This window comes from Pelodiscus sinensis, chromosome 4 (genome assembly GCF_052426305.1).
Source record: "Pelodiscus sinensis isolate ZL-2025 chromosome 4, ASM5242630v1, whole genome shotgun sequence".
NCBI classification, from domain to species: domain Eukaryota; kingdom Metazoa; phylum Chordata; order Testudines; family Trionychidae; genus Pelodiscus; species Pelodiscus sinensis.
This window is the reverse complement of record NC_143055.1, coordinates 19819198-19838887: the sequence shown is the minus strand read 5'-3', so window position 1 is coordinate 19838887 and position 19690 is coordinate 19819198. Positions and strand designations below refer to the sequence as shown.

Genomic DNA, 19690 nt, shown 5'->3' with positions numbered 1-19690 from the left:
TGCGTGCCAGCTCCAACTTCTCAGAAAACGCACGCTCCCCATGACAGCCACAAGCTTCCTGAGAAGTTGGAGCTCGCATGCAGTTCCAGGATTCCTACTCCCTCCCCTCCTGTGCAGGTAGGCAGCTAGGGGAAAAATCCCCAGTGGTGCGACAGATCCAGCATTTCAGGAAGCGTGCCAGCTGTTATGGGGAGGGGAAGAGCAGCCTGCGCTAACCCAGTCTCCCTCTCCTTCCCCAAAGCCAGGCGCCACACGCACACACACACACACCCCCAACCTAATCCCCCCTCTCTTCCCCTTCCCGTAAGCCAGGCAAACACACCCTTAACCCAATCTCCCTCTCCTCCCCTTCCCATTCCCCAAAGCCAGGCACACACACCCCGCAACTCAATCCCCCTCCTCCCACTCTAACCAAATTCTTGGGTCCCGGAGCTGCTGCTATAGCCGTACGTCTCCCTCTAGGTGCTGGGGCACGTGCACTGAGCGGCCAGCGTTGAGCATGAGCTGGCCAGGATGCCATGTGCAACCCAATCCCCTTTCCCTTACCCTTCCCCAACACCTCCCCTCCCTGCTGTAACCCAATCCCCCTCTCCCCCAACCTTATGCTTGGGTCCTGGAGCCAGAGCCACTCTGCCGCATCAGGACACCATGCGCAACCCCGCTCCATCCCCGATCCTCCACCCTTTCCCTTCTCCAAAGCCAAGCATCTCCCCCTCAACCTTATGCCCGGGTCCCAGAGCCATTGCCTGCACTCAGTGGCTGGCTGCTAGCCCGTGCAGTCTGGGACACAGTGTGCGACCCGGCCTGCACATGCAGGATATGAAACAGCGTGCTGGGGGCCATGAGCAGAATGGCGCAAGCCATGACCACGCGTGCAACTCACAGCAGCCCGGCCATGAGAGCGGCTGACCTGAGCAGTTGCAGGTTCTGTTCCGGTTCCGTCAGGAGCCGCAATTTTTTTTTCCCCCCACAAGACGCATGCGGCTCACCAGCCTCGGGTTTGCCACCCCTGTCTTATGTCATTCCTTTTATTAAAATATCTGCAATACTGCCTCTTATTTGTCTCTTGAGAGCTAAACATTCCCAGCCTTTTCACTCTCTTCATTTGTTCATATGTTTAATCATTTTCATCATCCATCTCTGGATCTCTTATTTTCTTGTGTTTTGAGATAGGGTGACCAAGTACATTTAGGCCATAATATATTTTTAAAGTTTTATGAAACCTACAATAATACAAATAGAATTTTTTAAATTTTAATGTACAACAATTTACTTCATGATTTCTGTTTAGTGTTAAAATTCAAACCACAACAGCATTATGCTTGTTGATGAACACTAGAAGATCAATAACTATAAACAGATCCATCTAATTTCACAGTCCAAGCTAAATGAATTGCAAAATGTAAACACCACAAATGACAAAAGGGTAATTAAATTTCTAATATCAACTTTTAATCATTCTAATCAGTTAGGAGCAAAGGCAAGAATTTTTTAATCACTGCAGCAGACCAAAACTTTTAAGTTTAGATGCCTAATTTTAGGCTCCTATACATAAAAGACAACTTTTCAAAATGCTGACTGACTCTAAAGATCCTGCACCATTGAAAAAAAAAATCACCACTTTCAGCAGGACCGAGTGGTAAGGAGCCCCAAAGGGAGGGAAGGCAAGTGGCAGTAGTAGTGTCAGCACCCTCCGAGGGGTCATCTGTGACCACACCCCATCACAGAAGTATTGGACTAATTACCTCCTGAGGTCTCTTCAAGCCTAATCTTCTAATTTCACAGTGGATAAAATTAAATATTCATGTAAGTCTTCCTGGCAACACGCAAGCACTTGACAGAATTTAGGTACTTATCCATTGCCAACGTTTCTTTAATTAGAGCAAGGCAAATGCAATACTGCAAATACTGTACCTGGTGATAGTGCTCACTGCAAAGTGAGATGGAGGCTGAGTTTCATGCATTAGGAGTTTCAAGTAGACACTGCTTTGGTCTCTTGCAACTGCCACTACTGGATCAGCCTGTCCTTGGTCACAATTATAAAACAACTTGGGAACAAGCCTTAAATAAAACAGAAAACAGGTAAAATGATAAGCAAATCCTTTCTTTAAAAAGACGGGTATCACAAAAACTGATTTAACAAACAATTTAAAGAAAACTGTGGGTAAATCCATGCTGGTTTTTTAAATTAAAATTCTTATTCTGAATTCAAACTCTCACTCTCAAATATTTAACCCAAAGGAACCACTTACATCCATATAGGAGACTTGAAGACCACCTTTTCCAATTTTATCTTTCCCCTCACAATCCTCTTAGGCTATGTCTAGACTACATCCCTCTTTTGAAAGAGGGATGTAAATTAGACATATTGAAATGGCAAATGAAGCCGGGATTTCACTTTCCCACACTTCCATCTGCATAATCGCATCATGACATTTTTTTCAAAAAACGCTATTTCAAAAGTGAAACCATGGTCAAGACAGGATTCTTTCGAAAAGAAAAGCATTTTTCGAAAGATCCTATACATTTTCGAAAAAGGCTTTTATTTTTAAAAGAACTGCATCTAGACTGCAGTTTCACTTTCGAAGTAGCGTTTTTTGAAAGAACGCCGTGATGCGATTATGCAAACAAAGCACAGGAAAGTCAAATCCCGACCGGCTTCATTTGCAATTTCGATATGTCTAATTTACATCCCTCTTTTAAAAGAGGGATGTGGTACAGACGTACCCTTATGGCCACTAGCATTCCAATCCAGATAACAATAGACTCGCTCTGGAAACAAAGTAATTTTAAAGTACATGTAGCACTAACTGGTGCTGAGTAACAAAACTTTTCCTCTTCTGCCTTTCCCCCTCTGATGGGGATGCCACTTCCAGTGTTGATACGCATGCCAAGATGATCTTTAGCTTCTGACTCAAAATAATTCAGTGAGACATATGAATACTGGAGCATCAACTGACTAACTTTATCAAGTTAAAAAGGTTGAAGTGCACTGAAAACTGACTGTTGAGTCAGATTTCTTGTGTAAATTATATGAGGTAACAGTTAATCTTTGTTAATGTAGGTGGACTGGAAAATATAGTTTTGGTCAATAGGATAACCAACCCATTGACCAAAACTTCCTGACTGTTCATCCTGCATTTTGAAGATCAATCTTTTGCAGGGTTATATAATACCACTTCAACTTCTGACAACAATCCTTTCCCCAATCCCTGCCCTCTCCATTGCCACTGACTATTCTGGCAACTTTCCCACCATTTAAGACCAAGGTACAAAAACAGTGTTAAGTGACACTAGCTTATGTGCTATGCCACCAAATCAGATGTGGACATGATATATGTAATTTGGTGGCATAACACACAAGCTAGTGTCACTAAACACTTTTTTTCTGCCTGTGTCTTAAATGGGGGAAACTTCTTCCTTCCCAAATGCCATTCTTGACTATAGGAGCCATATCTGCTACAGGATTGGCAGGTACGATCCCTTTCATAAAACTGAAAATAGGTATAGTTTCTGATTTCTGTCACACCTTAACCACCAACTCCCCCCATATTACTGAATAAATCACAAACTTCTTGGTGTCTCAATTTCCTCATCCATGTAATGGAGATAATACACCTCATTCCTGGAATAATTCTGCACCACTACACAATGCACAATTTGTACAGAGTTAATGTCCCGTGCAAAATTCCCTTCCCCCCGCCCTCACAGAAATGGGCTGCAAAGCTGTTTGCAGCCTCTAGAGAACATTGAACTTGGCAGAGCCCAGTTCCCCAGCCTGCAAAGAGACAGCAACTCCTGGGGACAGGGGGAGGGAACTGGAAGGTTCTGGAAGTTGCCGATCCAGAATGCCTTCAAGAAGGAAGGCAACATGCAGGCAACTGCATAAAAGTCTGGGACCCAGCATCAGTCTTTATTTCTCTTTATGGGTCCCCGAGTTCTGCAGAGAATGGGGTGTGAGTTTCTGGGCTGGAGATGGGGCCTCACAGTCGGGGCTCTGGTTAGGGAGGAGGTGCAAGTCTGGGCTGAGATGGGGCCCTGCAGTTGAATTCTGAGTAGGATCAGGTATGGGTATCTGGGCTGGGCAATTCCCCATGGCTGGGTTCTGGAGGAGAAAGAGGTACCAGTATTTAGACTGTGCAGGCACTTTGCAGTTGAGCCCTGGGGGAAGAGGAGGTGCAGGAATTTGGCCCCATAGCTGGATTCTGGATGGGTCAAGAAAGAAAGACAGGAACTGAGCTGTTGTAGGGGCTTCTTTAAATCTGTACTCCTGGGGAAACTCACTCTCACACACTATTATCAAAAATAAGTTATCAAAATAACTGAAACTGGTATGAATATATAGTGTTATTTTAACATATAAAATATGTAGAATGTTAAAATATTGTGTGCAGCATTTTTTAGCACAGAATTATGGTTGCCAGATGATTTAACCAAAAATACTGCTCCCCGCCCCCCGCCCCCCCCAAAAAAAACCACTGGGAAAAACATTCTGAGGAAAAAAAAAGGGGAGACCAAAGTTGTTAAGAGGAGTGAAGTGAAGGAAGAGGAGGAAGAAGAAAATCCAGCACGGCCCCTTTAAGATGAAGCTTTTTTGCCGGTAGCCCTTTTGTTTTTCTGCCAGCCACAAGACAAGCCCCTGCAGAACCAGGTAAGCGGGGGGATGGGGTGGGGGGGGCAGACCCTGTTGCTGAGAGAGTTGCCAGGTGTCTGGTATTTTTGCTTCCTGGCTTGGGGGGAGGGGGAGGGGGAAGAGGAGGAGGGGAAGGATCAGAAAAATACCAGACATTTGACATGTCCGGTATTTTCTCAATTTTTTTTTTTAACCAGCGAGGCGGCAAAAATACCGGACTGTCCGGGTCAATACTGGACACCTGGCAATCCTACACAGAATTCCTACAGGAGTAACAGCTCAAGGGGTATTGTGAAAAATTAAATGTTTATACGATCCTTTGAAAAAATGGAAAACAGCATGATGATTCAAAATAATATGCAATTCTGAACAAATGTTTTCCTTCCATTACAAATAGTGTGTGCATGTGTATAAAATAAACACAAGAATTAAAATGTGGAATGCTAAGTCTTATTTAGTTGCAGATACATGGAGTTTAGGCTAGCATATTATGGAAATCCTATGTTTTAGCTCATACCTCATCAAAGCAGCTGCAGCTATATGTCTCACTCTGGGGTCTTCATCACCAAGAAGGTAGATTACAACACTGTTAAGCACTCTGTCCTGAAGTTTTAACAGCTATGAGAATAAGATTAGTATAAGCAAAGATGAACTATCATAGCACATTTTCGTTACTATCAACTGTACAGATTATTAAAGATGTATTTTGTAGTGTTAACATGGAAAAGTATATAAAGGACAGTGCTACTTCCACATTGCTGAATAATTTATTTACATATGAAATAATCTAAACATTATACATTTTAAAAATCATATTATAAAGATCTCTATTTCAGTAGAAAAGCAATTTGACACCCAGTACTAAGAATTAGGCCATGATTCTACCACGGACATATGTAAATCACATTGGCTTCAGCAGCTCTTGAACAACTGATTAAAGTTAAGCATATAATTTCAACTGTTTTACTGAATCAATGTTTCAAATTCTCAATCATAATGCTTTGATAGTGCACACAAAGATAAGCTTCTTACCCCAGTATAATGATGAACTCCTCTGTGTAAGTTGTCTGCTTTTCCTTCCAAAAACCTGACTAACCTTAATGGGTAAAATGGACAAAGACAAATCATGTTACTAAACATCATTAAAGTAACAAGATTTTTTTTAAGTGTTGTACAGTGTAATTGTTCATAGCAGAATTAAAATTTACTTTTATTAATTATTTAGGTAAAAAAGGTCAGAATTAGCACCTCTTAGTAAATCTGTTACAAAAGACAATAAATTGAAACAATTTAAAGCTTCTAACATACTGAACTAGCATCTGGCTGGTGATTTTTTTTTTTTAAATAAGATTACCTTAAAAAAGCCTTTGGAGTGTGAGGGAATGTAAAAGCAAAGGCAAACACTGCAGTATTACCTATCCAAACAGTTTTGTGCAACAAATGAAGTTGAAAACAGCTGACAAAAAGTAGCAGAAGGAACTTAAAATATGTGCTGCATCTGGGCCTCCAAAGGATTTCACAAAAGTTCAGTTATTTCGCATACCAGACCATATTTATCTGTTTATAGTTTCTTAGAAGCCAGATTTAAGGAGATTAAAAGAACACACAGAAGATACTAATGTGTCCAATCTTGTGAACACTGATGTTAATGGCCGCTTTCTAGTCAGACTTGATTTATTGCATAAGAAGTTCATTAATATGTCAAAACTATTCTAACTTCAAGTCAAAAGCTAGGTTCCCATACAAGGTACTGTATGCACAGCTACAATGCAACCTACTGAAAAATGCACACTTACCGGAAATCTATCTCAGCAAGAGTTTCCAGAAGCTCTGTCCTTACAAGCCAATAAGAACTATTCTTCAGAGTAAGGAGGTCAATGATTAACTGTAAACCTAGTTCACTGTAACTGCTACTGCATAAGCTCATGATACAATGCTAAAAAGACAGAGGTAGAAAAGTTTTTAATCTTTTATTGTTTTAGAGAGCATCTCTTCTTGCACCAAATTCATGCTTACATATCTAAACTTTTTGTGGGGGCCAAAACAGAGAAACTTTAGTGCAGGGGTGGATAATAATTTCAAAAAGGGGGCCACTTCAGAAATTTTTCAAGGGGCCCAAGGCCATCCCGGAAGGAGCAGAGCCAGAGACTTCTTGCGCCTCCCCCACCCTGATTGGCCTGGGGGTGGGAGAGTGGCAGGGCAGCCACGGCCCTGATCCACTGACTTGGCGGACCAGAACCAGCCCACGGAGGGCTCTTTGCCCACTCCTCCTCAAGAGCATCTCTGCAGAGATGCTGCACTGAGAATAGTCAACTGCTAGGGAAATCTGAAGGGTCCAAATTTCTGTAAGAGAACTCAAAATTCAGTAGGGAATAATTACTGCCTATCATGCAAATTAAAATCTCATTTCTTGTATTCTTCCATCTATCTGTAGTCATGTGTTACCTTGCCTCATATTTCAACTATATACTCACTGGGGCTGGAATCTGTAATGGGGAAGTTGCCTAGTTCTGGTTTATAAGGATTTAAAAACAGCCCAGGGAGAGGGCTGTCATGAGAGCCAATTAGAAGGAGGTATCTGGCAGCTAATCAAACCCTGGCTAAGCTGCATAAAAGCGCTGCTAGACTGAAAGAACTCACTCCCATTCCAGCTCTGTAGGGGGAGAGATCTAGCTGCCTGCCAGCAGGGGACAGACCAATGCTAGGGAAAGGCTTGAGTAATCCCCAGGCTGAGGCCCAGCAATAGGGAGAAAGGTATTAAGTGGCCAATACAGACTGCAGTTTGTCCTTGAGAGAATGGGCTAGATGATAAATGGCAGTAGGTCACTGAGGCAAAGTGGGTTAAAGGGTAAGTGGCTTCACCAGCAGGGGAGGAAATCAGGCATGGGTACCCCAGGAGGACAGTACCGGACCAAGGGTAAGTACCCAGACCACAGAATAGGAGGGACAGAAGCCTGACAAGCGGAGAAGGAAGCAGGTAACTTTAGGCAAGACACCAACCAGCAGAACACATTCCAAAGCTGAAAAGCTAATTTCTGGACTGCCCAGTTTGAAGTGCTGTGAATGAATCACAAGCTGCTACAAGACCATTTTTTGTTGTGTTTTATAGCACTTAGCATGATAGAGCCCTGGTCCATGACAAGCATTCTATGGTAATCTAAATAAAAAGTAATAGAAATTTTGCTTACCCTCACTGCTGCACAAGCTAGTTTGCATGTAACTGAGGATTCATCTTTCAGAGTTTTCTGTAAGAGAGGTATACAGTCTACTGGAGAAAAGAGATTTCCTGAAAGAAATAATAATGAAAAAATAAGGACAAAGTTTTCACTGCATGCACCAAAACAATCCCCCAAAATTACTCAACTGTTACCTGTTGAACTTCTGACGTTTGCTAGCCAGTTTTCCACATCAAAACGTGATTTATTGAGAATGGAGTAGACAATGGTCCCACAGAGAATGGCAGTTGCTCCTCTAATCTGGGGATCTCCATGATCAATATAGTTCAAAACATCTGATACATACTGCTCTTCTGAGAAAAGAAGTTACGACTACTTTATTTTAAAAATACGTTCTATGCTTTAACAAGCCTTCTACTGATATTTCACTGCTTATAAAAATTTAAGATAGACTGCAGTAATAAATCAGCTATAACAAATGATGCAAAAAGCTTCATCAAAAACAAATAGAAAATAGTAATGTTTTCATTTTATCACCCAAGCATGGACTAAATTCATAATGAAGCAATGGTTCCAGTAGCACCAGTGCATTATGGAACAGTAGCAGGAGGACTACCTAATCATTTCTGCTTTGTTTGCAGCTATGCTGAAATTGAACCAGTTAATTTAACCCGTTTTAAATATGCTAATAGTAATCTGTTAAATTATTAGGCCCTTTCACTGCTGATCTGTAAACCATTTGGTATGTCTGTGTGAATGTTGAATGTTCTAAAAACATTGAAGGGTTTTTAACTGGTTTTAATTTTTCCCACAGTGCACCGTTGCTTCTGCAAATACTTGTTTCTAAGGCTTTTCATCGGCAAGAGAGAAAATGTGGGCACTGTAACTGAAATAGTTTGAGACAGCATTAGTGTACACCATTGATGTGACATGGTTAGTATACATGCACTGAGTTCTGTGTACATTAAAGAACTCAAATGGTTTAGACACGGTTTCCATTATGTATTCAAAAAATCAACAAGTTAATGTTTCACAAAAGAGAAGGGAGCTATAATAAAAACCTCAACATACCATACTCTTCTCCCATGGTTTCAAGAGGTGCCTTATACAGTTTGCTGAAGAAAGATTCAGGATGAAGGGCAACAGCTGCTCCAACACAACTTACTGCCAATGCTTTTACACTGACCCTCACATCCCGATCAGGAACTAAAGCTGCGCAAAAAAAAAAAAGGTAGTAAAGAGCAAACAGAGTCTTATTACAACTTAACCTAGGCAGATACTATTCACAAGGAATCAATGCAGACCCTGTAATTGCATCTAGTTATTAGAATAATTTATATAGTGTTTTCTTCCTAAAAAAGTCTAGTTGCTAAATAATGGCTCGAGAGAATGTGATTGCTGCATTAGCAGTGCATAATATTCCATAGTTTATTATTTAATGTATTATTTAATGTATTCTTTCCTGTCCTAGTGTGACAATCTAAATTTTAAAACTACAGCTATCCCCACTTGGAGAAACAGACAAAAACCCATGTAAAAGGAGGGGATGGGCCTCCTGTGCCACAAAGTGTTTTTGAAAATATCCAATTCCAAAATATAGTATTCTAGATTATCTAAACTGTTAATTTGAACCAGAAATTAAGAAATCCGTAAGATATTTTTTTTTTTTTTTTTTTTTTACTCAAGACAAAAATGAAAAAATGCTTGCCACCCCAAGATTACAGTAGCTCAAGAATTAGGTAAAAAAGACCTCAAAATTTATACAGCAACATCCAATTGAAATTGTAAGGAACATTTTCACTGGGATGAAACTATTTACCCAAATTGGAATGTGACTGGAACAGTGAGATTGAGAAACACTCCTATCCTTGGCAGAAGTGCTTCAGAGCTTTTACTATCCACAAATGATCAGGAATTGTATGTTACATCTCATCTGAAAGAAGGCATCTCTAAAAACACTGTTCATATAACGTAAGGGATATTGGTTTAGGTTTTGACAGCAGAATGGGATAAGTAATGTAATGTTTATAGCCACAATTAGATTATAATCGTTTCAGGACAGGCAGTAGATCTTATTTCTGAGAGCCCTTTAGGGTGCTCAAGAACAAAATAAAAATAACATCCCTCATGAACCATATCCCAGGCAGAGCATAGGAGTATGGTCTGGGTTTTGTGTTTTAAGTGCAAAGCTATGGAAATCCTCATTTTTTGAGGAGTAACGTTAGTTTGAACCCAAGGGGTTTGATTCGAACTAACGTGTCCTGGAGGACACTTCCTGGTTCGAACCAGCTGGCGAGCTGAATAGCATGTGGGAGTGATTATGCTAATTAAGCGCGGGATATTAAATCCCTGCTTCATTAGCAATTTCGGTCAGCTACATTTGCATCCCTGGTTTGAACTAGGGAGCAAGTGTAGACGTACCCTGAGTAACAAGGTGAAACACGTCATTCTCACACCACTATTTGAGGGAAGTCCACTAATTTCACAGATACGTAAATTGATTATTTGTAAACTGCTTTGATATCTTGAAATGAAAGACCCATTAACACCAACACTACCACTTAGAACAGCCTATGTTTTCCTTGCAGACATCCCCTTCCAGACTCCCCACTAAGCTTATAAGAAATAAGAATACAGCTGAAAGTACTATAGTTGTGTCATGGACATATCAATATGCATTATGGAAATATGCTTATGAATGTGCATAAATGGAAAAGCTTTATGCCAAACAATTCTTGTAAAGTATCACTTGAAAAGTTGTAATCTGCTGAATGTGTATATTTCATTTGTGTGCATGTATTATCCCTTGTATTTGAAATTAAAAATATGAACTTCTAGAACACTTACTAAATGTTGTCCAGGTCCTTCAGGTGAGGGAATTGACACACTGCATATGTGTGTGGTGGGGGCGGGGGGGGGGGGGGTCAGGGCAGGACCTTGGGGATGGGGAGAGCAAAGGCTGGGGAGGGGGGGAGAAGAGGGAGAGTGCAAGAGTGAGGATTGTGGGGTAAGGGCTCAGTGTGGGGGATCCAATGTGTCACAGGCTTTTTCTCTCCCTTCTAGCCCCCAGCGGACATTTCTCCCCTCCCTTCCCCCCGCCACCAGGGGCCTTTTACTCTCTCCCTCCCTCCCATTGGCACTGACGGGGAAGGGAGGAAGAGTTTGGGGGGGGGGGGCTACTTATCCAGTGCACTGGCAGGCCCCTGAACTTGCTTCTCAGTTCCCTTCTATCCCAGATATACTACCCAAACTCCAGTCTCTTAACCATTTGCTCCTACGGACACATTGCCTGGCTAGTGGCTCTGATCTTGTATGTAGTCCTTCTCTCCTTCCTGTTACTGGCTTCACTAGTAGCTGGCAGTTCCACTACTGCTGATGATTCTAGTACATTACAGAAAAAGCCATTTCCTCCACTTACGCAGCAGTAGTCTTTACAAGTTTCCTCCTCCTTGTTTCTAGTTTTTGTTACTTGTATCTCAGACTTAACTATGCTACACAAAACCTTAATATGAATGAAAGTCACTGGTAAAAAGTAGGGGCTGCTGGCTTTATCATGTGAATTGCCAGCTCTACATGGATTTCAATTAGACAACTAATAGAAATGTAGCCTTGTTAGTCTGGTGTAGCTGAAGTGAAGGACACTGTCTCAACGACTTAACTACCTGTATCCTACTACAAAGACCTTTCAAATCTGCACTTGAAAGGGAATCCTCTGAACTGTCATTCATACTAAAATTCGACACTCTACATCTGAGTTTAAACAAAGGATCTAATTATCTTACCCATTACAAAGATAGCTTCCCCAATTATCACCTCTAATATCATTAGCTCACAGACATTCACATTTCCCCCCCCCCCCATCCCTCTTCTGTTCTGAAATGTGATTTGTCCTTTTCATATGTGTTCATTTTTTTAAGTTGTATCCTTTGGTATATATTGTTGTGACTATTTTCTTCCACTACTTGATCTGAGGAAGTGGGTCTGGCCCACGAAAGCTCATCATCTAATAAACCATCTTGTTAGTCTTTAAAGTGCTATATAGTCCTGTATTTTGCTTCAATTAGACAACTGACATCTTAAGAAAAAGTTTAAAAGTTATCTTATTTTGCCATTTAAAAACATCTTTTAAAGTACACTCACCCACGCACTACAGATTTGTGCATCTGTGCGTCTCTCTGCAGTAAGAGTACCAAATTTGATATGCAGTTTGCCCTTATCCTAACTTAAAGCAAGGTCAGGGTTTGGTTGAGCCAAGAAAACAGGTAGAGCTGGGAATGGGATTGTTTTCCATAACATGGAAAGGAAGTAGGCAGAGAGAAAAGGGACAGGATCCTCAGTTACCAATGGGGGGGGGGGGAAGCAAGCACAGAGAGCGGTAATCCTGCAATGACCACTGGAGACAACCGCACCACCAAGGGAGTGGCCAGATAGAGACAGGGCTCATGATCTTGCCTGCCACTGACCCAGGTAAATGGCCTCCTACACCACCAGCCCTCAGTCCCAGTGCTGGAGTGGTTGGAGGGAGGGAAACCCCACTGGTTCCACCACCATGCCCCTTCCCCCAGGAATACCACCAAGGCTGGGCAGTGGAGCCCCGGTCCCCCTTCCCCCACAGAACCCCACTGGAAACTCCTTTGCCCCCCAGACCAGGCATGGGGAGCACCAGAGGGGAGGTCTGCACAGCCCCAACCCTGGACCCAGGCCAGGCTCACCCCCCCCAAACTCCCCAATGGGTGTCTGCAGCCTCGGTCTGGACCAAGGCATGCCAGGTACGTCTTCTAGAAATACAATAATATCAAGAATGAGCAGGTCAAAACTAGGTTCAGCCATTACAACACAATACAAATCCTATTAAAGCTCTTTACAAGCTATTGTCATAAAAAAACCCACAAAAAACAATAAGCTCTGTCAATGAAGAACTGTCAAACACGAGAAAGTGATTACACTTTGTTTTGTATACTGATATGGGCAATAAGCACAACTGTTTTTGACAGCAACTTACCACCTTTCTCCCCAGTAAGCAGAAAAGAAGCAGATAGGAGACGAACACAGTGAACCAGAGGAGCAGAATTTCCATCTGTGTAGTGACCTATATCTCCTTTTATTCTGGAAGGCTGTTCCAAAAAGCAAATCACACATCTTATATATGCTGTTAACTTTGTATTTAAACAAATCATAAAAAGGGAAGATACTCTAGAAATACTAAGTAATAAACAAGGATCCTAGAAATCTTTTTGCTATGGAAAAAATACAGAATTTGTGTTTCTTCATTTTTTATTAAAAAAATTGAAGTCAGAGACAAGGAACCCTGATTATCCTATTTAATTATAACCTGGGCCAGTTCAGAACCAAAAACAATCTGGACAATGATTGGGGCAAGGGCGGTCATCTGAAAAATAATGAATATATAAAAAAAATTGCGTTCATCTGATACCTATATATATTGTGGATACGGACTCAAGTTCAGCAGTTTAATTGATATGTGAAAAAAACAACAAATTCTGATTTTTTAATTCAAGATAATTTTTTTTAAATCACAAAAGACTAAGATGCCTTGTAATAAATCAGAGGCACATTAAATACATCTTCTGTGAGAATGCTACCACCAGCATTAGAATAGTTTTAATTTTATGATTGAGGCTATGACAGGTTTTGTAGATCATCATGATCATCATCTAAACTTGTTTGACAAAAGACTGTTCATAAGGCTCCTTCAGCTATGAAGTTATGCTCTCTAGAAACATAATATGGAACCCAACTCAGGAGTAATTTCCTTCTAGAAGTTGCCAAATTTGTCTCATTTGCTCTAATAAACTGTATGGCAGAGATTCTGGCAACATCTTCTCAGTGATGGGGATTATTTTTTATATAAAACTCATTGCATTCAACTGGAGCTTTGTTGTATTTGTTCATTTCAGGTGATGGTCAGCTCAATGATATTTGACATAAATTCATTATGTGCCCCTTCACTAATCTTCATTCACCCAACAAGGGAGAGCTGTTCTTTTTCTCTCTTCAGTTCTGACACCCTTAATTGCATTACTTGTCTATTTAGGTCTGCTTGATAGTATAATATCTTTTGTATATGCAAGTTGTCAAGATAGTGTATTTATGTGATCTAGGACATTTAATTGCAAGTTAATGTTTATGAACGGAATGTACTTTTTTAAAGTTAGGACACATACTGTTAAATATACCTACTTTTGCACATATCAAAGCATTTGCTTATAATACTGAATTTCATCAGTCTTGTTTCAGGTCATTTGTTTGGAAAATTTAACAAACATCTAACTTAAAAACCCATTTTGAGTGGGAGAATGCGTCTTACCTTATTTTCATGATCTCCAGATTCTACTGCTTCTTCTTTTGCCATGAATCTATCTACACTGCTGTCAGAAGGCTGCCTGCTATGGCCCATGTTTTTCAGTAAGTGGGGTTGCTGAAGAGCTTCAGAAAAAAGTAATGAATAGAACACTATTTAAAATGTAAATTAACAAAGATCACACACTTAACTGAAGTTTATTACCAAACAGTTAAAGTAGCGTAGAACTAACAAGAAAAATTATTTGTTAAAGAAACAAAAAGAGGAAAAATGAATTTTCTACTTTGATCAGAACAGCTACATTTGTTTATGGTGGACATAAAATAAGTAAATGAATTTTGCTAGAAATAAGATGAAAGAAACTACAAGTTCACCCTCTCTAGACCAGAAACATTCATAGTCTGGTGTGATTTTAGTTAGCTGGATGTCCACTTTCCATGGGTGTGACCAAGTTTCCCGCAGTTTCATAAACTTTGTTTATATCCACCAGTCCTAGTTCTCCGTGTTCTGTGCTGTTATTTAGCTCTAATTTACTCCTAAACGTCCTCTAACAGCCCAGTAAGCAGTGGAAGTGTTGGTAATGCTGCTAGACAATATTGACCTTCCATGGTCTGGAAAATTCTCTCGTTCAGAACCAGTCAGGTCCCGAGGGCACCGGACTAGAGAGGTTCAACTGTACTATTTTTGTAGTTGATTTTTTCTACTTAACATACCAAGGGAAGAATTTTTGAAAGGATCTGAGGATTCATCATGGAGAACATTTGCAGATTCATCTTCCTCATCTTGCAGCTGTCCAATCTGCATTCCAGAATACAGGCTTTCAGTACCTTCGAGAACCTAAGATATACAAGGAGTAGACTTTTAGACTAGATTAACTTAGTGCATTGGATTTTTGCACTCAAACATGCAGTGTTAGTAATTCAGAACTCCTTCCAAACCAAAGTCAGTCTGATGCATGTTAGCATTAGCGTGCAGCTCTGAGTTGCCCCATACCTAGTCCTCATTTTCCAAGGTACAAGTGTGATCTCAACAGCTCTCAGGCCTGGCTTACATGCAAGGGCGTCATTTTGGAACGGTGGGGAGGCCAGCAGCCATGCACTCTGGGACACGACTTACCTTTCATCCTATTCCCCGGATGCTAAGGAGAAAGCGCTTGCATTCCATACATGCCTCTCACATCTAGCTGGTGAAGGGAGCTTACCAGTCAGGTGTAAGAGGTATGCATCAAATGCAAGTACTTTCCCCTCATTCCCTTAGCATCCAGAGAACAGGATGAAAAGCTAGCCACATCCTACAGCACATGACTGCTGCCCCGCCCTTCCCTCCTGAAATGGCATCCTTGTTTTACATGACACCTTACATGGAGCCTCTCTCTATTTTACGGTTTGGGCCTCTTTGTTGAGAGGCAACATCCATCCTAGCTGTTATCAAACTCCATCATCCTCTTTTAGGGCCCAGTTGACAAATTTTCCAACAACTTCCAATTGGGTAGTGGAATTTTAGTAGTGATTCTGCTGGGCACCATAAAACACAGGGCTGGAGCTCTTCAAATATTCTCATTTTATCCTTTCATTCTAACTCAGAGTTCAATAGAAAGGAACTTAAAAAAAAGCCCACTGATACTAATGTTATGGACCGTCTTTCATTTATGTTGAGATCATCACCAAAATGTAGCAAAACATTTCAGTTACACTATCAGAAGGTAACTGTTAATATCCTGGCTGTAAAATGTACATCATGAAAGTGAAAAGTAGATACCAATTAAGCTGTCAAGAAATTTTAGCTGCATAGACTATAATATACAAATAAATACACAAACAATATACTGATTTGAGTCAGCTGTAACATTGCTATCATGCACTGGCAAGAAAATAACTGTGGACATCTCTTGTCTTTAATTTATAAAGTCTAAGATCAAATCATAAAATTATGGAACAAATCTTTGTCATTTAAAATTTATCTTTAAAATATTAAAAGGCCCTCTTCCACATAAAACAAATCCCAGACTTACAAAAATTAAATAAGCATGCAGAAGGACAAAGCAACACCTCACCTCCCATTCCAAGAACAAAATAGCTAGAAACACCCTTCAGGGTTCTTATGACATCAAAACTCTATACAACACAAATAAAAAGCAGCCTATAAATTTAAAACAACATGTAAGTCGGAAAGCATTTAAAATGTCTAACAAAATAAAAAAGCATCAAGAAAAAGATAGATTTCTTAGATTTCACACGGCAGGAAGCTCCATAAACAAAGACAAAAGACAAAAAAGCCCACTGTCCAAAGATTACAAATTTAACACCAAAAAAAAAAAACCCCACAAACAACAAGCTCTGCTCACGTAAGTGTATAGGATGTGACATCTTTCAGAATTTTCACTCCATCACTTATTTGAATCTCAAAATCCTATTATATGTTTAGTTTAACTTCTCTCCTTATTTGTCTAATTCTATAAAGATTCAAGATTTATACATTATACTCTGCTTTATTATTTCCATGGTATCACATTTTCCATTAAAGACTCAAATATTTTAAAAGCCAATTCATTATGTCTCTGTGTATTTTTCAAATAAATATTTTTATAACAGTATTTATGAAGCAGTTTCTCTCTTGCTTACCTGCCAAAACCCAAGTTGATTGTAACACACTTCAAGGAGGAAAGCTTATGACAATGTAGGAAGCACAGTTTTAGTTAACTGTGTTTTGATTAGCTGTTGCAAAGAAGATCTAAACCCTGGACTCCGTATCTGGCAGATAACTACACTTTCAAACACTGGTTTTCAAAACGTATTTGTGTTTTACACATTGATTTTACAATAAATTGTATTGGCACTGTAGATTCCATGGTAACTAAACATGATTTCCGCAACAAATGGATTCAGCAGGCCAAATTCTAACCTCAGTTACACTTGTTGCAGACCTGGGGGACAGGAGGGGAGCGAAGGCTAGTAGTTATTTGCCTATAACTCAGGAGACCATAGTTCAATTCCCTTCTCTGCCACAGACTTCCTGTATGACCTACGACAGGTTACTTAGTCTCTCTACTTCAGTTCCCCATCTGTAGAAAGGAGATAATAGCATTGCCCTACCTCAAAAGGACATTATGAGGATAAATACAAACAAATATATTACAGTGATGGAACCATATAAGCACCCAGAATTTGAAAATAGGCATCTGTTCTTGGATGCAACGGAAAGCTGGAGAATAATTTTGACATTGTTAATGCCACACAAGGAAGAAAGACAGCCGGACTCAGCCTCTCATATTGTGTCTGCAGGACTATCAAGATCAAAAGATTAGTAGAAACTTGGTTTTACCCACCAACTACACAAGAATCTGATATGTGAATCAATTAGCACATTTAGTCACTTTTCGTATTGCAACCAGTCTACATTTACATATATTTAAAGATCTAAATATGCCATTTGTTTGCATGAAAAGAGCTGGAATTTTTATGTAGCAATTTTAATAAAGTTTTGTAATTGTAATAATGACCATTTTCAAAAACTGAAATGTGATCTGCAACTATAAGCTCTTCTCTTCTCAATTTCCAAAAGTCATTTGCACTGGATTTAAATTTGAGCTCCTTAGTTATGATTTGTAGTTCAGGCATTTTAATGCAGACATCAGCTATTTACCAAGTATTTATGGATTGCCACTAAGTTAGTTAATTCTTAGCCTGTTTGCTAAATACCAGGTAAATTCTGAGTATTTCCAAGTTCTCTGTTTAGATAGTTATCAAATTACACTACTATGTGCATTTCAGAGGCACTTTGTATGCGCATTAAGCATCCCTAAACCTCACTGAGGATTTATTTACTGGATTTCCAAAGCAAGTACCAAGAAAATAGTAAAGTCCTTGACAATTCTGGATCGCAGCTCATGTTGAAAATAATTCTGTATTATTTTGGACACTTCTTAAACTGTTCATTTCCAAACTCCATAATCTCAGTACATCGGAGCAATGGCTATGCGCTAAGAAAGCAAACTAAACATTGAAAGGAAGGGGGGAAAAGAGATATTTAAAAGTTAAAAGCTACCAATAAAGGACACTCTATTTGGCTTATCTGCATCTGTCAAGTGGGACAAGTTTGATTATCCGGGCTTGGCATCTTACCAAACTGTACTTTTCCCTGAAGGTAGAAACTTGGGTTTTAGGATTTAAACTTAATTTTAATTACTTACGGGTACCTTGTATTTGTCATTGCTTGAAGTCACAAATCAAGACTGATTATCTTTCTAAAAGAGATGTTACAGCTCAAAGAGAAATTACAGTCTGGATACAGAAATTAAGGGGCTTGAATCTATGGCCTATGTGATACAGAAGATCAGGCTGTGGATCCTTGTGGTCCTTTTTGGTCTTAAGATCTATGAATTTAAAAAAAGCTTAAAACTCCAACCTTTATGATTGCAAATATAACATTCAAAATCTGAACCAATTGTAAATCAATCCAGTGACATCAGCCCAAATATTCAGGCAGCCTGAAGCAACAGCTTTAAGGGAAGTGTGAACACTCCAATTCTCCTTAATAAAGTGTTCATTCTGATGCTGGCCACTACAACATAAGTGTTAATTATTTCTCTATTTAGAGTGTGCAAGAAAGAAGGTCAATCCTATTATGAAGATTTGCACCAACACCAGTTCATTTTTGCTTCATGAGCACTTAGGTGCTAGTCAGAGTTTGAGAAACTACTATTACTCCTCTCCTGCCCAATCTGACCCCTCTTTTGGGCAACAGTACCTGCGTGTCACACTTGTAAAGTAACAAGTTTTAAAAATAACTCCACTGGTCATTTATTCTTCCCAACTCATCTACAATAACCTCACTGAAGTGCTTTTAGGCCAAGCAGTAACAATACATTAAGAAGCCGGAATTGAGGCTTGGCAAGCTACATATGTATATTTGTGTCCTTTGCCCAACCCACTAAAAAAAGCCATTTAAAAAAAATCCTCCAAACAAAAAAAGCATTAGTGTCTGTTGAATTGCTCTTTCAACCACATGACATCTTGACCAAAGAGAGATGGGCATGCTAAAATATCTGTAGAGTTCATTACTGAATAAATGCTTGAAGCAAGCATAAAAGCATCAATGGAGCATATATGAAGTTATGCAATGCTCAAATGATATAACAGAAATTCTATAAGTGTGGAATAAGTAGTAGTAAAATTGAATTCTCAAGTGAAAAAGCACAGGCAATAAGCAATATGAAAGTATGACGTTGAAACACACTCAGACTTGAGAAGTATTTATTATTCCAAATGGAGGGTTCACCCTTTAACACTTTCACCAGCTGTTTCAAACTGAAGCAACAATTTGATTAGTTTTAAGGGCTAATATGCTAATAAAACAGAAGCATACATTTAGAAAATTTATCATGAAAACCCCTTAATATTTTCATTCTTTCAGTGAGGAGAGTAATTTTATAGTCTCTTTAATACATACATGTCAAGTTAAAAAGTCTTGTTTTGATCAACTTTTATGTTCAGTAATTAATTTTTTAAAGCAGCAGTGAAAGTGTTAAAATGAGGTCAAGCTCTCAGATAAAGCTATGAG

The 19690-nt window shown here is 39.7% G+C and overlaps 1 protein-coding gene across 6 annotated transcripts in view; it reads right to left on the bottom strand.

Moving 5' to 3' along the window:
• Positions 1–19690, bottom strand: part of HTT (huntingtin) — a 209688-nt gene that overhangs the window by 137079 nt on the left and 52919 nt on the right. For 5 of the 6 annotated variants that reach the window (XM_075930825.2, XM_075930827.2, XM_075930826.2 and 2 more), the window contains 10 exons: positions 14845–14968; positions 14138–14256; positions 12812–12923; positions 8881–9021; positions 8004–8162; positions 7822–7919; positions 6430–6569; positions 5666–5729; positions 5151–5251; positions 1915–2061 (listed from right to left, as the gene is read on the bottom strand). In XM_075930825.2, coding sequence (XP_075786940.2) covers positions 1915–2061; positions 5151–5251; positions 5666–5729; positions 6430–6569; positions 7822–7919; positions 8004–8162; positions 8881–9021; positions 12812–12923; positions 14138–14256; positions 14845–14968 — 1205 coding nt within the window. Of the gene's footprint in view, positions 1–1914; positions 2062–5150; positions 5252–5665; positions 5730–6429; positions 6570–7821; positions 7920–8003; positions 8163–8880; positions 9022–12811; positions 12924–14137; positions 14257–14844; positions 14969–16184; positions 19677–19690 lie in introns of those variants that run through there. The other variant, XM_089777784.1, reaches the window with a different exon arrangement.